At 39.9% G+C, this 26,183-nt stretch overlaps 1 protein-coding gene and 1 long non-coding RNA gene across 3 annotated transcripts; one reads left to right on the forward strand and one right to left on the reverse strand.

The window, feature by feature from the left end:
- Nucleotides 1-8,209: 8,209 nt before the first annotated feature.
- On the reverse strand, nt 8,210-12,163 carry LOC123975269. The gene is made up of 3 exons (XR_006826017.1): nt 12,091-12,163; nt 10,849-10,922; nt 8,210-8,957 (listed from the first exon to the last, which is right to left on the reverse strand). It is a non-coding gene; the product is annotated as an uncharacterized LOC123975269 (long non-coding RNA).
- On the forward strand, nt 10,914-24,687 carry LOC123975268 (dystroglycan 1-like). 2 transcript variants are annotated; one of them, XM_046056589.1, is made up of 3 exons: nt 10,914-11,199; nt 19,131-19,697; nt 20,798-24,687. In XM_046056589.1, the coding sequence occupies exons 2-3, from the start codon at nt 19,275-19,277 to the stop codon at nt 23,105-23,107; spliced, it is 2,733 nt and encodes a 910-aa protein (XP_045912545.1). In that variant the 5' UTR covers nt 10,914-11,199; nt 19,131-19,274; the 3' UTR covers nt 23,108-24,687. The 2 variants fall into 2 exon arrangements, with proteins under 2 accessions (XP_045912545.1, XP_045912546.1); XM_046056590.1 differs by having other exon boundaries at nt 11,189-11,326.
- Nucleotides 24,688-26,183: the final 1,496 nt, after the last annotated feature.

The raw sequence follows: 26,183 nt of genomic DNA on the forward strand, positions 1-26,183 counted from the left end.
TTTTGTATATGTTTTGTGGGTATAGATCAAGGTTATGAAAGAGGCCAGAGGTGGTGTGAATCCAGGCCAGAACTAATAAATGGAGCTGGCCCAGTGCCAGTCCAGATGTGAAAACCGGATCCTCAACAGTATCTTAGAGACTTTGGGCCAGATCCAGTATGGAGCTGGTCCAGATCTGGCCCACATTTGGGCCAAATGACTACATAATAATTGTCATCCGTTCTGGAGCTGGACCAGTGCCGGCCCAGATGTGAAAACCGGATCCGCACCTGCATTGGCCCGTTGTGCTAAAGGACACCGGCCCGGGTCCGTTTTACAGATCTGGCCCAGAACTTATGAAGGATCTGGGCCAGATCTGGGCCGCATGATTTTTGCTATCTGTGGAGGTTATGTGTATGTCAAAATACCATTTTAAATTAAATGTTGTCGTGCTGCAGAGATGTCCTGGCCTACACATCATATTCTAGAGACTTAAGAAAACATCTTTCCTTGGGATAGTCCCCCACAAAAAACAGACCATAATTAACTTTATTATGTTTTTCAATAAAATGATAATGATTATGTAAAAATGATAATTCCTCTTAGTATCACAAATCATGTCGCATCAGTCAAAATAATCACAATTAGATATTTTTTCTAAATTGTTCAGCCTTATCCAAAAACAAGTATCTTAATGGTACTTGACATGGACAAAAATATGAAAAGATTGAATTCATCAATGCAATCTACTTAAGCCCTCACGTTGTCAGATTTTTAAGGAGGGTTTGTTAGAGGCAGTGGGGTCAAAGATCAAATCCCAGCAACGGCCACTACAATGTGGATAAGAGAGTGAAATATGAATGCTCTTGCCTCTCAACTAACATTGGTTAAAACTTGCTTGCTCAACACTGCATGAACACAGATTGTCTTATGCTAAGATATTATTTACTAAAATGACACTGAAATAACGGTAAGCATATTATTTAAGATTACAAAGCTAGATGGCACCAGCAACTAGAGATGTGTGACTTGACAAAAAAAACAGACATTATATACGCCACATTTACCATGATAAAAGTACTGAAAGTAACATATAGACCTTATGGTACATGTAGAATTTTAGTATCATATGTCACTGCATCACACAGATGACAAAAATCTGTGTTTTAAATTGTCTCCACATATCTGTGGTGACATTGTTTTAAGTGTAATGGCAAGACATCCTTTGTTCTTAGATTTGAAACAGGACTCTTAATTTAACAGCTGCACTATGACACCACTTAGTGCCAAAAAATGAATTTAAACCTAAAAGGCAGACTTTAAAAGGACTGTTTTAGAGTCTTGTGGATTACAGACAGATGGTAACACCCTCCATAGTTTTATAGAACAGACAGATAATTCCTGCATTTCTCTTTCATTTAATAATAAAAGAGTATCCTCCTGCACCCAGATAAATGAAGTTTTGTTCAAAACCGTGTTCCAGCTTTAATCAAACCACTTTTTAAAAAATGGGGTTTTCATGGAGGTCCTCTTCTCCATTTTTTTTCGATGACGCAGTAAAACTGTTCAATGTCTCTATAACTGAACCACAGCCATTGCCCTGGGTTGTAGGTGCCAGTGTCTGTTAAAAAAAGGCTGAGGATGAGATCATGGCAGCTGTGAGAGGTAAATTCCTCCAGGCTGTGTCTCAAACAGGCCAAAGGATACTGTGTCATCCGCAGGTGCACAAATATGCAATGTAGGCAACATTATGACGGTATGGTTTCTAGTGTTGTGGTTGAAAACAGCCTGTAGGCAGAAACTGGATCAGATAAGTGTGGTTGAAAGTGTGGGAAGTTCTGGCATTCATTTCAAAGAGGTGCAAAAGAGGGAGTGAGAACCTAAAGAGCAGATTTAATATTGTAACTCTTGAATCTTCACTTTGTATTTTAAATTGAACATGTGTGTGAAAATAAACCGTTAACATAACTTACTAATAACTTCCTACTGCGGGAGCCCATCAAAGCTCCTGACTGCTAACTTCAGAGACAGGGCTATGTGCTGAGTGTAGTGTATCAGGTATGAAGAGTTTCTTCAAACAGCTTTTGATCTTGAAAGTGCAGTGGGGTGGGGAAACAGGCAATGGGATCTGTGCTGGAGAACAATACTGTATTTGTGCACAGTATACCAGTGGCAACACCAACTATCCTGAAGTTCTTTTGTATCTATGGCAAGAACTGAAAGTTAGCAGTTGAACCATAAGAGAACCTATATTTGCTGGCATTAAAAGGGACATGCATGCTAATATTTAATTATGGATACATATGCAACTTCAAATTACTTAAGAGCTACACTCCAGCAACTGAACAACAAGATCCTCGACTACTTGTTTTTGTCACAATTATTGAGAGCAAAGGACACACATTTTCTCTCATGTCAGGTCTTCATCAGTGCAGAGATGATTTGCAGTGAAAATGGCCTGACATGAAGGATACAGGCTGGATGTTTGGAACTATGTAGCCAACAAAAGGACAGAAACAATTACCAAGAAACACTGTTAGAGAGCTGGTTAGCGTGCCAGTTTGTGCCTCTTTCTGTGCCCTGGGCTTTAATTATTGAAACCATTGTTTATTCATTAGTTTTTAACCCTTTGTTGTCCCATGCAGCATTTCACTGGCCACACGTTCAGTTGCATGCATTCAGCTAGATGCTAACTAGCATAACCTGCTGTTAGCACCTGAACAGCTGAACTGGGGATTAGGGCTGGGTATTAAACCTCAAAGTGTTTTACTTTCGATCAGACATTTTTTAGACAATTAAATTTAAACAACAATCTTGCATGGATGCTTGTGTTTAACGCTTGATAACTTTGGCTTCTTTTATAGTTTTTAAACTTTCACAAAAAGTATTGTTTGGCATTGGTCCTGAAACTCAGGTATTGTATCTGTATTAGTATCAGTTTTCAAACAATACCCATCTTTACTGAGGATTCATCAACTGACTGTGTTGATAATGGAGTAGAAACTGATGGCCCCCTTTTCACAAGCCCCACTGACTTGATGTTTAGGATACCAGCCTCAATGCAAGGCAAGGCAAGGCAAGGCAAGTTTATTTGTATAGCACATTTCAACAACAAGGCAAATCAAAGTGCTTTACATTAAACATAAAAGCAACATAGGGAAATTGAAAAATTACACATTAAAATATAATTTTGGTGAAATAGAAAATAAAAACAGGATAAAAAAATTAAAATAAATAAATAATAATAAACAGGGTAACACAGGACAGTAAAAGTTACAGTGCAGTGTACAATCAGGGTTAAAAGAGATAACAAAAACAGGCTGAGGTGTTGAGCAAATAATTGAGTTACAATCATTTTGAAAAGAGAATAAACAGAGAAGTACACTTAATCTACTCTCTCTAGCTAATGCATAGATTATTTTCCATCAGCTAGTCTGAGTTATCATAAGTCTTTACAGTATGCATTAACCCATATTGTTAATACTCAGAAATTGTTGTTGGAGTACTACAACCACTGATTAACTATACAAATACAAAAGTCTTTGCAACAGCATCACTGTATTATTGCAGAGGGGGGGGGAAGGAAGTAAAAGCTGTAATTTACATCTGAAAGATCAAATAAAAATACAATTCAAGCAGGTTAACTGAACAAATACATTGTGATTTATATTCTAAAACACACATCTAAGCTTCAGGGGATAAAAGAAAAAGATCCTCCAGGTTTTGTTTGTCTGCACATGCCTATACACATTCCAGGAATGTGGAGAATGGCGGGCAAGCAACAAGAGAGGCCTTGTATTTGTAGGTCTATCTCCTGCCCACCCTGTAGATTAGCCTTTTATCTGTTAAATGAGACAGTGCTGACGGATTTGGATAACAGTACTTGGGCATCAGCACCATGCTCCCTGCACTGAGAGCTTTGCTGTATCACAGAGAGTCCCTGTGCCAGAGCTAAGCAGCACAGACAGCCTTGGACCAAGCAGTTGGTGGATATGGGGAGCCACATAATAGGCAGCTTCAGATGCTGCCATTCCTTCTCCTTGAACGCAGCTGATGTTTTTTTTTTTCTTTGTCGGCCTCTTATCATAGATATGACTATAACATGGGATTATGAGTGATACGGCCGAGAGTCTAGATTTAATTCACACTCTCCCACATATCACCTGGATGGATGTGTGGCTGTGATTCCCATAGCCATTGACTCATTCAATCTCAGTCTGCGCTGTTGCCATGTGACTAGCCAGGCAATAAAATGCATCCTCCAGCTCTGACTCATGATTTGATTTGGCTTGTAGTCTCCCTCACCCTCGGTCAGAATTGATAGGTAGTGTTAAGTGTGCACCTGGGACCCAAAGTTGGTTCTCTGCGCTCCCCATTTCCATCGTCCCTAAGCCCAGGGCGTCAGATATAAAGCAGGAGTACTGCTCTACACACTTGTCAGCCCACGCAGACTTACTGAGACGGAGCTGTCTGCCACATTAGGCGTGGGTGCCAGTCACCGTCAGGTCCAATGGACAAAACTGGAGCACATTCCTGAGACCTTATATGTTGCTTGCTAGTTAATAAATCTCTTAGCCCACAGAGCACAGAAAACACAGGAAGGTGATGATTATCTAGACCAAAGAGGTAACTGGAGAGGACACAGAGTCAGGTTACACTGAACAAGCTTGTCACTCTCTGCTGTGATTTGACTCTCCCAGCTATGTAGGACACATACGGTAGGTAAGTCTGACATGTAAGGTTACCTAGGAGGACTGTATTAAAATAACAAGACTTACAAGAGCCTACAGCCATAGTAGCAGCTCTGTGAAGCAGTACTTCACAGAGCACAGCGGGGCTTTGAGCTTAATGCATGCGAACATGTTCACAATGATACAAGCTTTCTGATGTTAAAGGTCCAGTGTGTAACATCTAGGAGGATCTATTGTCAGAAAATGAAATATAATATTCATAGGTATGTTTTCATCAAGCGAGAAGCTTCCGGTCAGCAAACTGATGCGAATGCGCAAGTCCCTTAAACCTACAATCTATTGAACGGCCAGCAGGGGGTGACTCTTCTGGTTACACAAAAGAAGTCCGGCTCCATACAAAGTCCAGACAAAATTGTCAGCCCTAGTAAAATGAAACTTACGTGAATTACTAGCTAAGCAAGCTAGCTAGCGCCGCACATTTCTCGTCCAAATATGGTCATGTCCGTTGCCGTTGGATGCAAAAATTCAACATGGCGGTGGCCTATCGGCCAAAGTTGATGCTTCAGAACAGCAGTCCACAAACCAACGGTTGACGTCACGATGACTACATCCACTACTTATATACAGTCTGTGGTTTTCATTAGTGTATAGTCTGTTGTGACTGTTGTGTTTTTGTTCCCTTAGAATGAGCCGTTTCATCTACAGAGGGAGCGGGTCCTCTACTATGTATTCAGCCATGATGAACCACCATTTTGCTACAGTAGCCCAGAAGGGACAAACCAAACATTGACTCTAGATAGGACCTTTTGTGAGTTTCGCAAGATTCGCAATCACCATAGTTTCTCCTACATGCTGGTAAGGTGAGCGGGATTCAATTGATTGCAATCTGCAACTTCACCACTAGATGCCGCTAAATCCTACATACTGGTCCTTTAAGCAGGTACAGTGTAATGTTTACCATGTTCAGTGTGGTGGAATTTGTACATTGCTGGTGAGGGATTGAGCAAATAATTGAGTTACAAAAAACTGTTGTCTTTGAAGAATTTATTAATAAAAAAGAATAACCGAAAATTACTACAACACAAAATCAGCTGGTCCAGAGACCTGCCACCTATGGCAGCTTTGGGCGTCTGGCCCAGAGCAAAGGTATGCATAATCATTTACACAATCTTGGTTTCTATGTTTTGGGGAACAACAACAAGATCCTCTCCCAGCTTTGAATGAACATTCAAGGAGAGAAACAGCAAGAGAGGAAAACACTCAACAATCTCACATCTGCCATTACATTCAGTATCTTAGTTTCACATGTTAGCAAGCTTACATTCGCTAATTAACACTAATCACAAATTGCAACTGATGCTTATGGAAACATCATTAGTTTGGCAAGTATTTAATCATAAACCAAAGTATTGAACCAATCCAAATTTTAACATCATGGTGGTTAGATAAAAATGTAAATGTAAATGTAAAAAAAACTTATAAATCAGACATTGGTGTTCCCAAAGTCATTCCAATATGAATATGAATGTCAGAATCAAGTATCATGAAAATCCACCCAATAGTTGTCAAAATAATTAACTAAAAGCCAAATGTCAACCTCATGGTGGTGCTTGAGGAAAGGATTGAGGATCACCAAAGTCTGGCGGCTTCATCCTCTGAGGAACATGAATGTCTGTACAACATTTTATTATCCATGAAATAGTTTCTGACGTATTTCAGTCTAGACCAAACCACCAGTCTGGAGGACAAATGGACAGACAGATGTTGCCATCCATAGAACCATGCTGTTTGCGGGGCTAAAAATGAGGATACGAAGTTCACATGCCATTTCACAGTTTCATCATTGTAATCCTGCCAATCACTTAATTCAAATTACTCCTTTGTCATTAGAAAAATTCATAAATTCAAAAGTCATAACTGCACTAAACTATCTGTTTCTATGGGGATAGACTGATTACTTTGGTCCAAATAAGGAATTAATGAGAAGGTAGTAGGTGGATCATAGTTAAATGTGCGATGGGTTTCCAAGGACTAAAATTTATGACTGTATAATCATATTACTGCACTGATGGATTGGATTAAGGGTATTTCAGGCAAGTGTTAAAGAGTCGCAGTACACATTTAAGGACTATTGAGAGAGTTTTGATTTGATTTCTGCTCTTTATTGGGGTCATCCTGTGGCCATCCCATTTGCTGATTTCTATATTTGCTGATGTCCTCTTGATGTGTTTTAGAGTCATTAGGCCTGTTTGTCTCTGATGAAAACTATTACCCCGGTCACAGAGGCTATTATGGGCTTTTCCTCAAACTTCCATTTAGCATGAGGTCTCCTCAAGAGTGTGTGTTTACCATGTAATAGAGTGGCCTGATCTGCCACTGGTCACAATGTACAGAACTTCTAATGACCAATCCCCTGTAATTGCCTTCGGGTCTCTGATGGTGGATTAATTATGGAGTGTAATTTGATCAGCTAACTTGCCTCAGCACGACTTAGATGGGATTCATTCATTCATTCACTGCGATACATGTAAATATTATAAGATAAAACTACAAGCCCTAATTTGCTATTTAATAAGATATATTTGCTAAATAATTAGTTTTTTTCACCGAGCAGTGGCTTACCAATCAACAATATTTCAGTGTAAACATGCACAAGTGATGATGGTACCTTTTGGAACCCTTATTTGTGCTGAGCAGCAAGAACACATTACTGGGGCAGACACAAACAGGAACAGTACTCTGGTCTAGGCACTGTGCTGAAAGGAAATCCTCCTTCTTCCTGTTCTATTATCTGCTCAACATAACAAGTGACGGATTAAGCAAACACTGACCGAAAACCAAAAACCAAACTTCTATCTGGTAAATGATTCTTGACACATTCTTTAAAGCATTTCAATGCTGAGCTTGACAAAATGGGCCTGCAAATCAAAAAAATATTATAGGGTAGATACTCTGAATTACAATTATGATCACAACATCTAAAAAGCAGAAATGATCTTTCCGTTTGTTACTGAGTGAAGGAGGGTTGTCTAAAGTAATCTACTATTGTGAAAGAGGGGAGATTGGCTCCAATGAGGGTCTCACTACTCAGCCATCCCCCTCAGTGGACCAAGAATAACATTTCTAATAAGTCACTTGGAAGAAAATGTGGGGAGTCAGCTGATTCGTAATCCGCTCTCTTTCTCGCTCTGTGCTCACACATCAAGAGTCAGATTGAAATGTGCAATCACATGAAAGCCCCTCTGTGGGGGCTATCATGCTCTAGTAGACCTGCAGGTGTTTTTGTGTATGCGTGTTTTGGCAAAAAGAGAGCTGGGTGATCCATTTACAATGGAAATCCCTCATTGTATGAACAATAAGATGAGAGAACAGCAACTGCATGTATTCTCTTCAGCTGACATTGATACAATATACATATTATTATATTATGCTGATGGTGTATTCATAAGATTTAGAGACAATACAAGAGGTAAAACACAATTACAAAAACATTCTCATTGCTCTAGATGTGTTATGTAATGTGTGAATACAATCTCTGGTTGAGCAAAATGTGATAATAAATTCTTTACATGTATCTGGAAACAAATTCTAGTGGCATTTCATCAACTGTGCATGTTCCCTTTGAATACCACAAAATTTAGATACTCAGTGTCCAGTCTATTCTCTCAAGTCTACATGCAGATATACTACATGCATGCTCTTTTTCATACTGCCGCCTTGCAGGGGTAAACAAAGAGTCAGGGGCCCTGGGGGATTCAGATGATTGACAGGTCTGTGGACTATTACAGACAGGCTCCGATTCTCTATCTTAAAATCCTAATCATGCTTGCCAAGGGTTTTAATAGTATATGAGGGCCCTTTCTTTGTTGCCATGAGTCAATTTTTGCACCAAGATATTCGCACAGTTTATAGTTTATGATAATTTATGATGATGGCATCACATAAATGGCACTACATAATGCAAATATTTTCTGTGGAGTAAAAGACATCTAATCATTTGTTGGCAAAAGCAATGATAAGAATGCCCATTTCCACTGTTTTATTTGGCAGTATAATGACATCTGTGATTGTTTTTGTTAAATCTGCTGCTTCCCTCTTTTTCAACACTGGCTGTCAATCTGTGAGATGTTCCTCTTTCTTTAAACTTATCCTTCCTCTTTCAAGTATTGTTCTCTATAGAGCTCCTGCCCTATTTAAAACCGGCAGGCTAATACAACTAGTCATTCATACAAGCTCAAAGAGATCTCAACGAAGAAATGTCACATTCCTTGTATGTTTCTGTTCCACCTTAAAAAGGGAAAGAAGAAAGTCGTCAAGGTGAGGAAAAGTAATCTCAAGGAATCTTTTGCAGTGCAGAATGCCAGAGAGTGGGAAGTGGATTAAATGGCTGCTCCACAATTACACAAAGCAAGATAAATGTACCATATACAGTATGTGTATACTGCATATGTGTATAGTATACCAGTATGTGTATACTGGTATGTAGTATATCAAATGTTTCATAATATGTTTCATATTATTTCCATGATTGCTATGATGTTAATTGATATAACAGATGGTAAAGGTATTAAATCACATTCTATGCACAGGACATTAGCTACATATATTTTAACTATACTCATTTAATTTGCCTGCATCATGTAACTATATATATATATATAGGCTAACAGTTGCCTTCACTTAGCAGTCAAATGTTCCAGTGAGACCGAATGCAAACTGATGCAAATGCACATTATGGCAAACTGTGTGTAACATTGTGGTGTTATAAGCCTGATTTTCACCTGCACAAACAGAAACAGAGTCACTCTGTTGTTAATCATTTCAGCACAATTATTTTAACAAATATAACCTTTAGCACGTGATCAGTCCAACTGTGTCATCTCACCTGTGTGGGCTTTTGACTTCAGAAAACATGAGCAGCAGTTAACCTTTTATATCACAACTTGTACATTCTGCCAATCTATATCAGGTACAATACACCCTGTGGAATCACAGATACAGTATCAGAGAGATCTCCCCAGGGGTGAGTGTATTTAACTTTTGTTACATATAGGGATACAGCCACTATAGGACAATAATGTAGGTGGAAGTACCTTAGTGTTTTTAATCATCACCACAGAGACGCATATTTATAAAAACAGAGTATGCTCACTGATGGTCTAAGATTGTTTTGCAAGAAAGGCTATGTTATAAGTTGGGATAACTTTGGGCCATTGATGATGCAATTCAAACATGATATTGTTTATCTTGTGCTTGTTTAATTCCCTTCGCATGCTGTCCTGCATAATTTTATTCTGTGCTGATATTTTGTTAGATAAAAGATGGCCCATTCTCTGTAAAGTCCTTTCAGATATACTTGTGATTCAGGGCTCAATAAAGAAAACCTGACTTTTAAATCAGACAATGGATTTTACTAAAACATCCTATGAGAAAGGCTGGTGCTGAGTAAACCTTTGTACTACATGCTACAAATAACAAATTGATTTAAATGTCATGTAATGCTTACTGTATTGTCAGAATACAAACATAAGTAATCTGTATGCATGGCAAGATATAAATCCATGAAGGTCCTGGCCGTGTCTGTTGGCTGATAGTTGCTATGCAAAGCCACAGGAGGAGGAAGCAAGCATATTAAACTATTCTATTATCTATCTATTTGTCTTGTCCTCTTAATCTGAATAAAGGACCAATATTGTGTCCCGCTTCAAGCAAAGACACCAATAGCAACTTTCTCACAGACAAAATATTAATAGAAATAGTCTCAAGTATTATATTATATTTTTACAACCTGAAAATGAATATGTTCTGCCATTGACTTTGAGGCCCCCAAACTATAAGCCTATATGACCCACATATGAAGGCTGTAACAGTGCTGGAAGCTACAGAGGAAGGCTGAATATAGATGAGCTTTTTTTCAACTTTCAACAAAGACAACTATGTATTCTACTTACAAGTGAATAGCTTTACAGACAAGGGGTTATCCAGCCTTTACCTTTGACCTCACTAGCCTGCTTGCCTTTAGTTCAAGACTAAAGTAGTTGCCTCACTCCAGGTTGGCATACTAAATGCTTGGTGATCATCATCGATAAGTATGGTGCTGTATAACTGTGAGGCGATTCAACGCCACTATCAGAACAGTGAATGTAATTTATGTGTGCTCAACAGTTAATCTTTTCACCTGCGTGTCACCAAAAATAAAAGGGAGGCGGAGTCATGCTGGTACACACGATTGGCCTCAACCTGTAGACCTGTCTGTGAAGAGGACAGAGAAAGCAAGGGAGGGGTTGCCACCGACATAATTACAATACAGAGGAGTGAACTATCTGTAACGTTAGACTAACAACCCAGGGATAGATATCTGTTCCCCTTGACTGTGCTCAGATACCCTACTTACTAAATGCCAGATATTTGTATGTGGCGTTGAGGGGAAAGCGCACGTTTAATGGCATTTTGGAAATCTCCGCGGCGCTCTCCGGGTAGAAGAGGAGACATTACGGCGCGAGTTAGCTAACGTTAGCTCGCTAACAAGGTCAGTTTGAATTTTGGGTTCTGTTGCTATTTTAGCGGTAGCATCGTTGAAAATGTCACCCTCGTCATCTTTGCTAACCCTGCTCGTTTACAGAATCAACACGGACTCCCGTCCGCTGACAGAACGGGTAACAAGCAATTTTTTTTTATCATACTCTCTTGGTGTTAGCTTGTTAGCCCCATTTGGTGACTACCATTTCTCAGTCCATTCGTTCTTATTCGACTTAAGTGTTCGACGTTTGAAAGTGATGGAGCTGGCTCACGTTAACACTGCCTTATAGAGGTTATTGCCAAGAATCAAGCTTTTCATAGTAACAACACCACAGCCTGCCCGGGCTAACGTTAGCTGCAGTATTTTGAGAGAGCTAACGTTAGGCAATTGTGTGGTGGAAGCCCCGGCAGCAGCACCTCGCTGCTTGTTTCCGCCTAGAATAAAACAGGTGCATCTCTGCGCTAGCGATGGGCAGATGCAGGAAAGCACTTAACGCAGCCAGTAACTGGATTTGCGGATTTGTGTTTTGGGGGCAGTTTTAGGGATTGATATTTCCATAAAGACATAGTATACTTAATGTGGACTGCTAAATGATTTATCAAGGTTGAACGTCGTTGGTAGCGTTATCATTTACAAAGGCCTCGTCTACCGACTCCAATAGAAACTGGGGCAACTGAAACGGGCCCGGTAGCTAACGTATTAGTTAGTGTCTTACAGCTAATGTTAGCTAACTAACTGGCATCCGAGGTGGCAACTGGGACACCGATCCGTGAAACATTTGGTTATATGTTCAGTGTTTTGTTTAATCACACGTCAGAAACTACACATATTGTCATATACATCATATGTCACATCGTTACTGGTGTTAAATTGGGAAGGGCTGGTTCAACCATAACTTACTGTTAGCGTGGATTTTCCCAACGTGTTTAACGTTAAAGCAGTTTCAGTGTCTTTGCTTTAAACGTATGTTGTCATATTGTAACGAGTTTGAACATGAGTGGCTGGAAACACAATCATTGGCAGTTGGGACTGTAAATCAGTTTGCACGAATTAAGAAAACCAACCGATAACTGAAGTTAACATATCAATGACTAATTTTCAGAGATGAGTGGCACTTGTTGGGAAACTTTACAGATCTGAGATTTAGCGTTGCCATTGTATTATACGTGAAACTTGACTCTTGCTTCATGCTTTAGGTTCCTCTGAAATACACAAAAGTGATTTGTTGGCTTGCAGCACTGGGTTGTGACAGTCGTTTTCCCTTAACTGTAGCGTTAAACGAGTTGCTCTCAGGTCATCCTGCCACGTTAGACTTTACTCAGCCGAGGCCGATTTTGTGTTTTCTCTCCACATATTTCATTACTTTGTTGAACAGTGTAGAGGGAAACATCCAATTGCAAAGCAAGCTTGTCTTGTGAATATGTTTGTTATTCAGCTCATGCACTATCTAGAGGCTGCTGGATGTGGTACGTCAGTTCAATTGGCACTGAGTGCCACTGTGCATCGGAGCCCTAATTATTTTTGATGGTTTTCAAGTTTTAACTACTGTTGAACTGCAGACAGCGTGGATACCGTGGTTGTAAATGTTTTCAGACCCCCCAATAGAGTAGGCCTCAGTGTGAAGTAGGCAGAAATCACCCACATGCAAGCCTGTGTCAGTGTACTGTTTACCATACATAAAGAGCCTGTCATAGAAACAGTGAGGTTTTAATTAGCTTTCAGCTGAAAGTGAACAAGTTGTATTATACTCAACTCAATTTAGTGTGTGCTCTGTTCTTAGATCACTCTATAGGCAGAGTGGTGGTGCTGAAGTACATGATATATTGTGTATTGTTTTTAAGGTCAATTCTCTCAACAAAAGGCACTTTGGCTTCATCTGTACTCTTTTGTTAAGCCATGTTTTGATTGTTGGCCATTTTCCTACAAATCACACATCCTCATTACTTTGAGGTATTATGCACGTGTTCCATTTTAAAATGGTTTTGTTAGAACACGGCAAATTGACATATTAAAACGTCTCATTTCTTAATGAGATGTTGTTTTTAATTGGATTCTGAATTACTCACACACTGTGAAATGGGAACGTGATAGAATCTAGGCCACATTGTGAGAGCTTACTTTGACGCTCAGATGTTGCTGCTTTTGTTTTTTTTTTCTTCACGTGTGTGGCAGCAGCCTGAGGTGAGGTGTAGTGCTCATTCTGAATTAAATGTAAGCTTATGGGCAAAACCTATTTTCATGTTAATGTTTGTGTTTTACATATGCACACAAAGGGATGGATGACTCAAGCAATATATTTTAGTTTTTACACTCAACTGGCTTATTATAGTCCATTGTATTCTTAGAGGAAGGGGGGAAAAATGCTGTATTAAGTTACTGCTAATGCAAACTGAACATTTCCTACTGCTGCAGCTTCACATTAAAAGCATTTAACTGGTGAAACACGGGTTGACATGAATTATGAAGTAGTCACAGGAATAGCAATGTGTTTGTCAGTGACCTTAGCACTTGGGTCATTTTCAAAAAAATTGGAGAGCAGATGAGTTTGAAATATTGCAGGGAGTAATGGAACAAGAAGCAGCCACAATGAGATGCTAGATGAAGAGCTCCAGGTGACAGACCACATGTCCAACTTCTTAGTGTGGTAACCAATCCGTGTATATGTACGTTCTTTAGATTTTTCCCTTTCAAAACCAAATCGAAAAAACAAAAAGCTGGCATCCAACAACAATTGACACCGGATAAACAAACTGTGGTTTTTCTGTTTTAAAACGGCAAGTGGAAAATAAGTTTGTGATATAGGCGAGCCTTTTGAGGCCCACTTGCCGACTAACCAGGAAATAAACACTCGGATTACTTAACTTCTGTCACATTGGTTGGTGTCTTTTGAGACATTACAATAAAAACAGTTTGTGGGAACATTAATTTTGGTGTTTACAGAAATACATGAAAATGTTAGAATCCCTTACTACGAAAACACTGTTTGCTGTCTGGTCACATTAAAAACAACAAAACAACCAATGCTGGAGTCAAAGTGCTGATCATTAGAACTGTATAATTTCTGCTGATGTCTTTGCAAGTAGTCCAATCCATGTATAAAGAGAATGAGGGTGCAGCGGGCACCAACATATCGAGGAAGATGAGGAGTCTAATAAATAATAATAAAACAAAAATAAAACCTGAATGCATCTAAAATGTGGGTCAATTGTGGTATTGTATATTGTAGCCATACAATATAAGCATTACAATATAATCTTAAAATACTGGCTGCATTTTTTACCTTGCATCATTTTTTAGGACAAAAAACGGATCTTAAACATAGGCAACACGCCAGCTCTAGTGTAAAAACATTAAAGGATTAACTGGGGTTTGATGGTGTCTCCATCCTGCAAATTTGTTTCTGTTGAGGATTATAGGGAATGACGATGTAGGTGACTGTGTCGATACCTGTTCAAAAAAAAGGCAAACGTCAATAAATTGTCAAAGTTAATGTTTTCAGTCTTATGTGTGTCATGATCGTTTTTCAATGTGTTTATACTTATGTAAGTGAAAGACTGAAACTGAGGTATATGTTTATGCCCAACTTGAACACAGATCGCTGTTAGCTGAGGCAAAGTGCAGTGTATATAAATATCACACTAACCTTTTTGTTGTTGTTCTGGTTTTAAAACAGAAAAACAAAACGCTGCATTTATAGTTTTTCCAATTTGCTTTTGAAAAATGAAAATTCAAAGAACTCACTATTCACAGATAGTAACCAGCTCCTTTCAGTGTGCCCTGCTGTTTGCAGACTCATGCTGTGTGCAGCATAAATTCAGATCACTGGTGCTTACAGAATGATTGAAAAAGGCCAATTACTGCCTGACTTCTTTATTAAAACAACAATAGTTTGTTTTGCTGACCCCAGAATATTGGGACATGTAGTAGTTTTATTTAAAAATGTTATTTTATACAGGGTGAGAGGTCTACCTGGTTAATGGGTGTGAGACATCTTTCATAGTGTAATCTTTTTTGTTAAAGTACTTTTTTTTTTTTTTTTTTTTTAATTTGTATTTTTTTTTACATTTGAAATGTTATGTCTTTGTCCTCTGAAACTGGGTTGGTGGTGTGTACAGGAGCCCTGTGGATGTGAATGGATTGTATATTATAGTTTTCCCAGCTGGCAGTCTAGTCATAACAGTCCATTCTGTGCCAGAAACACCACACTATATACCTGCAGTAGATATTAATCATAGTCATTCACACTGAAAGTAGAATACATAGGTCACACAATATGGTTTTGAGTTATTTTGTCTTGCATAGATTAGCCTACATGTTTTTTTTCTTTTTTTGAGTCAGTTATAGTAGACGTTATACTGGCACAGTTGATTTTCCCAGCAAACAAATAACGAACTGTAGCTGCCTTTAGTATGTAAGTTTTTGTCTAGGGATGATTCATGCATTTTCAAATGCAAAAGCAGTGGGTTGGTCTGCCTCAATAGCTCTGGCTGAGCTGTACACCATTAGAGATACCGGCTTCTTACAATTATATTATCAGATAAGAAGAATGTGGGCAGTTACTGTGAAAGGGAGCGAAGGAGAAGGACTGTGTCCACAGAACCAAAGTTGCAAAAGTAGATGTCAGTGGTATGAATTTGGCAGGTTAACAGAAAGCTAAATATTGATTTGTCAGATATTTGATCTACACAATTCATAGTAGTAGTAATGTTTTTATTGGCTCTAAGGCTGAGTTGTCTGTAAAATAAGAATAAAGTGATCAAGCATTCAACAGATTTTGGCGTAACTTACAAAGTGAGCACACCGCATTACAGAAGGCTATGTTGTTAAGAATTGTCTTTGTCAGTCCCATAAGATTTAAGCCTCATAGAACAAAATTGTCAACTCATGAGGTGTGAGGCCAATATCTTGGAAGCCTTTCAAAAACTTAATTCCCTTCATTCTTGTCCTTTGCAACATGATATGGGCAAAGAAGCTTTGGTATTATAGTTGAAGGTTGACTTTAAGTGACATTTTGATCAATTGAATTTACTTTTCTCACTTGGAGACCAATCTGAGCCACTGGATAGAGTTCTGTACAGAATCTGCAGGATTTCTGACCATTACCTCCATTTCCCACAGAGATTCCGAAAACTTCAACCTGTAACAATGTTTTCTATTGAAAAACTTTTCACTGCCCCATTTCAGCAGGGAAAATAATCAACTATTTAATAAGATGCCTTTTAGAATGCATTAATTGGAAACCGGCTTTATTAAATGGAATTTAAGGGTTTAAAAAACGGCTTCAGACAGTGGGAACTAAAAATGAATCAAAGCGGATGTTTAGATGTCAGTTAGTGTTAGCGTTATTGTTAGGATTTGGATTAAAATGGTTATTTTAATGTTGTTCAGGTTTTAAAAAATGTAAATGATGGATTGTCTGACTAGGCCTATTGAGAGAGTGAGACAGAGAAAGCGAGTGGGTGAGAGAGAAGCAAACTAATCTTATGAAGCTTAGCTTTATTTGTTACCACATTTGGAGGTACATAGTTTACTGGAATACGACGCATTTGCATGCATCGTTGATTTCAATAATGACTACCTCTAATTATGTTCATTAAATTTTATAGCTTAGCCCAAATCAATGAGCTGTTCCTTCCTGTATTATGGATAATATATGAATATTTTGTGATTGCAACATTTATTTGTTCCAGTGAGATCCCTATCCCAAAACAGTGCAGCCTGTTTCTTTTATGAATCATACAAATATTGCGGGGGTTAGTTTAAACCGCATAAAGCATTATTGGAGGTCGGTTTTGGATAAATTAACTGATTTTGTGATGTAGATTCAAGCCCACAATGTTGGTTAAAGTATTTCACTAGGACCCTCTGTAAGAAGACTCCTCCTTCTGGGTCCATGCTGTATTTTGGAGTGAGTTTTAAGTGTTAAGTTGACGTCACAGCCCTGTGCCATTCAGGCATTAGGATTCCAGGCAATTGGATGACCCGCCTCTGCCTGTTTTGGAGTGCTACAGGATTGGGGTTGGCTGGGTCAGCACAACGGAGACTCTTATCCCAACCCCCAGGGCACCTAATTAAAACTTAACAACCAAGACAAACAACCTTTGACACTCATGCATCTCGTGCTATTACTGAAAATGCCATGACAAGAGAAGTGAAGATCAGTAGATCAACTTGTCCGTTTTATAATAAAGTGTAAAATGGAAATATTTTATTATTGTCACAAATAACTACAATTTGGTTACATTTAATTTCAGCAGATTTATATTGATCCTGTTATAAAATGGCATGTTTTTAGCCAGTCTTTGTGCAGTGTTTTATTATTACTAAATATTGCTTCGGTTATACATTATAGCGGGAAGATCATTGGTATGTCCAAAATCTCTCATTTGTTCAGTAGTCGTTATATAATAGACACCCAAGGACATACAGACTGAAGGAACCGGGGGATCGAAACGCTGATCTTCCAATTAGCAGGCCAACTCAATTAGCAAGCCGCTCTACCTCCTGAGCCATAGCCGCCCCCACTAGGTCTAATGTAGAACATCAGATTTTACATTGGAAGTGAGTTTGGGCACAGCAAAAGTATGTTGCAGTATCAGGTATTTTAAAGAGGTCATATTATGCTTTTTGCCTTTTTCCCTCTTCTCCTTAATTGAGTTATATACTTTTTTTGCACATGTAATAGGTTTGCAAAGTGAAAAAGCCCACAGTCCACCCCAAAGGGAGTTCCCATCTCCCACAGAAAACATTGCTCTGAACTGCCTGAAAACAGCTTGTTTGTAGTCCAGCCTTTTCCTTTTGTTCTCTGTGACGTCACAGCAAAATGTGCGTCATAATGGTCGCCTAGTGGCTAGTCCGACACGCCCTCAAAAAAAAAAGCTGCAGCAGAACTTCTTTTTGAAAATTAAACCATGTAAAAAAAAATTTTAACCTGAAAATGAGCATACCACCTCTTTAAAACTATGTATGAAAGATAAATTTGTTACAAATTAATAACTCACCTCTTGCTCCAGTGTACTGTATGTTACTAAGCTGATAAGGGGAGATGCAGCTGAACCAAAGCCGTGTTTACTGGCTTCTCATGACTCTGCTTCTGATTGGCTAGTAGTCCTTAACTAGGAACTGCGCATGTGCAACTCCCAACAAAGATCTTGTAGAGGTAAGATTATCTCTCCATAGCAAAAACGAATGTGTTCAATGTAAGGGTAAGCTTTTAATCTTTTATGCAAGTACTTATAAGAGTGCTATTTTTCTCCTTTTATTATGGCTTATATATTGTTTTAAATCTTTAATCTGTTCCATCTTTATTATTGTTCTTGTTATTCCAGTCTGTCCACATGTGTGGGGTTTAGGTCAGGGATGTGGGGTTGTTGATTGTTTTCCTCACTAGCTGTTCTTCTTCTCCTTCCTTGACTGGGACCAGTCAAGGATCTTTTGTTCCCCAAACATAGATGCTCAGACTGTGTAAATGATCATGCAGTTGTTTGCTCTGGGCCAGTTAGTGACTGTCTTAGGAGACAGAACCTCTGGTCCAGCTGATTTTGTTGTAGTACTTCTGTTTATTCTCTCGTTAAATAAATTCTTCAAAGACAACGGTTTGTTGTAACTCAGTTATTTGCTCAACCTCTCACCAGGAATACAATTTCCACGACATTCAACACACAGGGTGGAAAGAGGATCTTCAGCAATGTGCAGTATGAAGAAAATAGGGTGTTTTTTAAAAATTAATCCATGTAAACCTGTTCTGGTACAACCCCTATATAAAATTGTGAACCTCAAAATGAGCGTAATTTTTCTTTAAAGTAATAAAACAATAGCGTTGTACCATCATACTCTTCTAGTGTAGCACCATATACCAATTCAAAATAGGGTCTACAGCCTTTTTTCTCTTCATTTGTCACTTGATCACATGTTTTTTTTTTGTTTGTTTTCTCACATAGCTGGCTGACATGGCTGTCTAACAGGCTACCAAAGATCTCTTCATGGATCACAGAGGACACCAAAGAGGAACCACTTAATTTTTGAGCATATCCAATAACTAGGGAATCTGACCCACAAGCATATCATCAGACTGACTTCAGTGCATGTGGCCTCTTAAGTTGTTCACAGACATCTTTTGGGCAGCCCAAAGGCCTATTGCTATGCACTATAAACGGAGAGACATGAGCTGCGGGGACACAGGGAGGAGCAGGCTTCTTTCGTGCAGGACTATCCCCCTGGTAATGGGGCTTCTGGTGACCATGGCCAACGGCACTGTGCCAGAAAAGCAAGAGACAATGGTGGAGGTGATCTCTGTGGAACTAGAGGCGTCTATGCAGTCCTCTGTGCTCTCTGAGCTCCAGGCTACAGCATCCTCAGTTGGTGAAGGGCCGCCTACGGCTATCCCAGATTCCTCTGCAAAGAATGGGGGAGTACACACTGGCATCCCTGACTCGTCAGCAATCGTGGGCCAGGTATTCCAGTTGAAGGTTCCACCGGGACCTGGCAATGCAACCTGTAAGGTCCATGTAAGTAAACAGAAGATTAGCTATAATGTTGAGATAAATCTAATGTTGTTTTTATGTGGGAAATATTTGGCATTTAATATTAAATCCATCATAATGTAGTAAAAATGTGCTGGTATTTACAAATAATGAAATTATTTAACATTCATTTAATGAGGTTGGAATTAATGAGAACAGCATTTGTGCTATAAAAAAACTGAATAACAAAGTGGGGAGTATTGGAGGACTGATGGACTCCAGGTCATACCCCCAACCCCAGTTATATTTGATTTGGCAGGACCCAACCCCGGTATTTTTTGAGTAGTAGCTTGAGAGTTCTTCCCTAATCTTGATGTTAATGCTGAATTAAAAAACAGAAAACAAAAGCTCAACTCCAGGTGCAAGGTTTAAAAGTATTTAAAAATAATTGTGCACAGAGCTGAATTATTATTGCATTGAATAATACTGTGCCTTAGCTACAGTGAACTAGTGATTTTTCCACTGTAGAAATACGTAATATGTAGTATTTATCACTTCAGTTTTGATCACTGTATCACTGCTGATTGAAGCTGACTGTGGTGCAATATGTTCCAGTCTGACTTATGAATGAGATGAAATTATTATTGGCCCAAGTGGCGATGCGGAATGATATCCTGTCATACTGTAATGACTCAAAATGAATAGTGATGACTCATAGTTATTATGAATAGAAGCTCACTCTGCTTTCTGTTCACATTTGGCAAAATTGGATAAACTGAATGAAATATGGGGGGTGGTGGGTTCAGGGGAGATAGTGAAAGCGTTTCTGCTTTTACTCTAGGTATTTGAAAGTTTTGTATTCATCTTTATTCTGTTTGGTTTATCAAGTTCCAATTGATTAATCGTTTTAGTAATTACCAAATTTTCTAGTTACACCTTCACAAATACCAATATATATGCTTTTCTCTGTTTCATAATATAAAATTTGAATTCTTCCAAGTAAATTGACATGGGTCCTGGTAACTTTTAATGGCCATTAGTAATAATATTTAAAATGAATTATCACTTAATGAAATAAACAAGTTTTTTTGTTTTTGGACTTAACTGAGATCTCAGTAATAGTGTTTCTCTTTTTCCTCCTGTAGCTTACTGAAATGGGAAAGGAGACTTTACCCTCCTGGCTATATTGGGACAAAGAAAGCTGCATTCTGAGAGGCTTAGCCCTGGAGCAAGATAAAGGTGTGTATCATATATTGGTCTCTGGAGAAGAGATAATTGAGAAGACTGGCAGCCAAGTGTTCCCCAGTACTGTCTTCTCTATTGAAGTATACCCTGAAGAGCGAGCAGACACTGAGCCAGCCCTGCTCACTCTACAGTCTGATATCAGTGGCATCCAGCCTTTCACCTGTGGCTCTGAGGAACCTGTCACTGTCCTCACTGTTATCTTGGATGCTGATTTGACAAAGATGGTTGCTGAACAGAGGGTCAACTTACAGGCCATTATGAGAAAATTCTCACATGTGCCCCTGGAGCACATGAGGGTGGTCCCTGTTGTCAACAACCGCTTATTTGACATGTCTGCTTTCATGGCTGGACCAGGGAATGCAAAGAAGGTGGTGGAAAATGGGGCCCTACTGTCATGGAAACTTGGATGTGCCCTTGACCAGGGCAGTATCCCTGACATTAGCAGTGTCCAATCCTCAGCAAAGGATGGAACTATGTCAGCCAGGTTGGGATACCCGGTTGTTGGCTGGCACATTGTCAACAAAAAGCCCCATGGAGTGAAACGGGTCAGACGGCAGTTGTACAATACGCCTACTCCAGTGCCCTCCTTGCTTCCTCCAACTACTCACCCAGAGCCCCCTGTACGTGTTGTTCCCACCCCAACTTCACCCTCTATAGCCCCAGCAACAGACAACTCTGCTCCCCCTGTCCGAGGCCCTTTGCCTCTTCCAGTGAAGCCCACGATGAGAGTCAGAGATCAGATAGCCCACACACCTGTCTTTGGACCTCCCCAACCCACAAGAGTACTAGGAACTACAAGCACCATCCCAATTCAGCCTACTATGACCCGGCCTACATTTGTGGAGGCCACAGCTTTGCCAACACCACCAAGCACCACCAAAAGACCCAAACCATCCTCCACAAGGAAACCCAAGAAACCCAAAACCTCCACCCCAGCTCCCCGGGAACCCAAGTCCACCACAGCTAAACCACCCAGACGCACCACTCCTGTCTCTTTGGCTCCAGATGAAAATCAAAACCCAGTGATCCGCAACCCAATTGATCAGGTGAATGCATGGGTTGGCACATACTTTGAGGTTAAGATTCCTCCTGATACGTTCTTTGACCGGGAGGATGGTACTACTGATAAGCTGCGTTTGACTTTGAAGAAGACCCCCAAAGAAGCAGTGAGTGAAACATCTTGGATTCAATTCAACAGCACTATCCAGCTTTTGTATGGCCTTCCAGAGGAGCAGCATGATGGGAAACACGAGTACTTCATGTTGGCTACCGATAAGGGTGGGAGGAGCATCATGGATGCATTTGAGGTTCAAGTCAACCGTTGGTCTACGAATGACAAACCGTCAGTTGTGTTTGCAGCTCGTTTCCATGGTGACCCCAAAACTTTAAGCAACGATGTTCATAAGAAGATTCTTTTGACCAAAAAGTTGGCTTATGCTCTTGGTGATCGCAACAGCAGCACAGTAACCCTGAGAAACATAACTAGTGGCTCCATAATTGTGGAATGGACCAACAACAGTCTCCAACAGAGTCCCTGTCCAAAGGAGCAGATCACAGTTCTCAGCAACAGAATCGCTGATCCCCAAGGGACACCTAAACTGGCCTTCATCAAAGCAATGGAGCCAGAGTTCAAACCCATTAACATCTCCATTCGTGGCACCAATAAATGTCAGAGCTACACGTTCATCCCACCAGGAGAGGTGCCAATGCCTGTTCTGCCAACAGCTACACCCTCACCTGGGACAGGTCGGAGGAGCAGTGATGATGTTTACCTACACACTGTTATCCCCGCTGTAGTGGTAGCAGCCCTGCTGCTCATAGCCGGGATCATTGCTATGGTCTGCTACCGCAAGAAGCGCAGAGGGAAGATGACCACAGAGGAGCAGGCCACTTTCATCAAGAAAGGAGTCCCCATAATATTTGCAGATGAGTTGGATGATTCCAAGTCGCCTCCTTCCTCCAGCATCCCTCTTATCCTTCAGGAGGAAAAGCCCCCACTTCCCCCTCCAGAGTATCCCAACATGGCTGGCCCCCACAGTACCCTGCTTAACCAGGATCTGCTGGAGGAGTATTCTGTTTATCAAGATGATGATCCCAATGCACCTCCTTACCAGCCCCCACCACCATTTACTGTTCCCATAGAGGGCAAAGGCTCTCGCCCCAAGAACATGACCTCATACAGGTCACCGCCTCCGTATGTGCCTCCCTAACGCACACTGTCGCTTTCAGTTTGGAAAGCAGGTGCAATGTAGGGATGCTTGTTGAAAACTGCTACAGGAGTAATTTTACATGTGTTCAATGAAACGGTTTTGACTTTGTAGAGGAGCAGGCAACCATACCCATATATTTGACCATCATGGATAAGACACTGTATTGTACAATTCTACTACTGGCACAGGGAAAATGGATAGGGAACAGTTTGTAATTCCAGCACTCGTTTTTTTTTTTGTCCTTCAGATCTGCTTTTGACTTCTTGCATATTCTTTTTTTTGTCTGTTTTTGCCAAGAAGACTCAATTTTATCTTCAATGATGTACTATTTCTATTGTATAGAAAATAATAAATAAGCAGGAAAGACTGAAGCCCACAGGGCCTTTTGAGCAGATGTCACCATGACAACAGACTTGAGGCTCTCCCTCACAATGTTAATCTTTATAAGTTCTATATCACTCTTATCTGTCCTTCAGCTAGGTTTACTAAGATTTTGCACCTGTTATTTCTAGAGGGGAATGAAATCCAAAAAGCCAAACTGAAAGCATGAAAACTTTATTTACACAAATCTGTTTGTTTCTTTCCCTGTTCTGTCCTATGCTTTGCTCCCTCTTGACAATAACATGCAACCTTGCACTTATGCAAATTCTTGTTAAACCTTGCACTATGTGTCTTGAATTGAATGCAGTGGTAGGCCAATAAGGAGAAAAAAACAACAACTTTCTGGATCCTTGAACTGACCACATGACGGAGATTTTTCTGGTACTTGATCACAAAGGACATTACACCGATCATACCTGTTGTAGATGTAGCCTCATTGAGTTACAAAACAATTACTTTTTCTTTGTTTTAAATGTGTGTGCCACTGAACCTGCCTGTGAGATGACTGGTTTTGCTGTTGCCAAGCTGATGTCTGTGGTCACAAGGCAAACCTTGCGGGGTTGCTACAACAATAACGAAGAGGCCAGTGTGAATGCTGTGGTTCACAGCAGGGTGAAAATTGGCGACATGGTCAATGAGGTGGATCTACGATCTTTTATTCAGTTGGTTCTGGGAGTATGAGGGGTGGGTGGGCTTAGAGTACTGTATTATCACTACTCTGCCTATAGGTGTGGCACTGTTATGTTTAGTGCACTGCCTGTTGTCATTCAGATGAGGCATGGGGACATGGGGATGTACATAATTGTGTGCCTGTGAAATTAAACAACTCCATAATGTTAGTGATTTATCGGTAAACCTAGGCGGGAACGGGAGGGCCAGAGTGGGAAATAATTTTATTTTTTAATTGTATGTCTACATATATGATCACAATCATGGAGGAAAAAAAAAAAGACTTTATAGTTTGTGAGGGTACAAAAGAAAGTTTACTTGCCCATCACAAAAAATGATTATCAGCATTATCTCAGTATGATGGGGAACAAAGAAACCACAACATGTGAATTATGTACATTTCATATCTGATATCACCATAAGAAAAAATGGTTAAAAATCTAATGTTTTTACTGAGTTTTTGATACAGTCTTAAACTTGTTTTATGAAAATATATTAATAAAATGTAATACTATTTGTAAAGCCTCAAAGATGGTGTATAGTCCCTTTTTTTTTGAGAAAATGGAACTGGGTTAAAAATAGTTTTCATTATGTGTATAGGTGTATTACCGAGCTGATAAACACAACCTACCAGATGGAATTGCAGTATGTGTTGATACTATACAGTGCATTATATCTACATGGTCTAAAGCAGATACATAAGTAGTGGTGGGATTTGTTACACGTGGGAGAATTGTGTGCAGACTATGGCTACGGTCAGACTGCAGGCCTTAATGCTCAATCCCGATTTTTTCCCCACATCCGATTTTTTTTTTTTGGTTTGACACTGCTCATTATAGTTTAAATGTGGCCCATATCAGGCCTGAAAGTGACCCGCATGCGCAGAAGAATAACACCACGTCACACGCAGGACGCTGTTGCAGGTTGCAGAAATAAACAAGGAGCAACATAGCTCCGGTTAGCTCGCGGGAGACTACCGCTTTTCAGTGTCCTTTCACGGGTCACGTTTCTCCCGAATTATGACAAGTGTTCACAACTTTCTGTTCTTTACGGTTTCTGGCGCTGTGCAACACAAGTGCCCCACAACTCACTACCTCCGTCTCTCTCTCTCCCTCTCTCCCCACTTTGTACGCTCAGATAAGTAGCATGCACGTAACTCATAAGAGTGTTCGTGTTCCGGTGGATTTTAGGTATAAGAAAGGGAATTTGTGAGCAAATGATAGCGAGGTAGAGAAGGAAGACAGTAACATGTGTAATTGTGGCTTAGCTTTTTCGTTCAGCGCGGCTCCCACTACAGCAGAACAGCTGCTCTACAGTGACGTCAAAGTCGCATCAAATGCAACCACACTGTCCAGACTGAGGTCGCATTAAAAAGTTCCGATCTGTATCGGATTTGGACCAATGATGGAAGTGGCCCAATTCCGAACGGGAAAAGATCAGATTCCATGTGACTTGGCCTGTTGATTCTGTCATATAAAGATCAGATCTGAGTAACATAAAGGCAAAAAAAATCGGATTTGGGTCATATTGGCCTGCAGTCTGAACGTAGCCTATGAGACATGTTAAAGTTAGTGTTTTTGAAAGTTAAATAAGTAAATTTGAAATCTCTTACTTCCCTGTTGCTTTGCGAATGTTTTTTCCCCATGACATACAGTGAGGAAAATAAGTATTTGAACACCCTGCTATTTTGCAAGTTCTCCCACTTAGAAATCATGGAGGGGTCTGAAATTGTCATCGTAGGTGCATGTCCACTGTGAGAGACATAATCTAAAAAAGAAAAATCCAGAAATCACAATGTATGATTTTTTAACCATTTATTTGTATGATACAGCTGCAAATAAGTATTTGAACACCTGAGAAAATCAATGTTAATATTTGGTACAGTAGCCTTTGTTTGCAATTACAGAGGTCAAACGTTTCCTGTAGTTTTTCCACCAGGTTTGCACACACTGCAGGAGGGATTTTGGCCCACTCCTCCACACAGATCTTCTCTAGATCAGTCAGGTTTCTGGCCTGTCGCTGAGAA

Source organism: Micropterus dolomieu, linkage group LG08 (assembly GCF_021292245.1).
Source record: "Micropterus dolomieu isolate WLL.071019.BEF.003 ecotype Adirondacks linkage group LG08, ASM2129224v1, whole genome shotgun sequence".
Classification (NCBI taxonomy): domain Eukaryota; kingdom Metazoa; phylum Chordata; class Actinopteri; order Centrarchiformes; family Centrarchidae; genus Micropterus; species Micropterus dolomieu.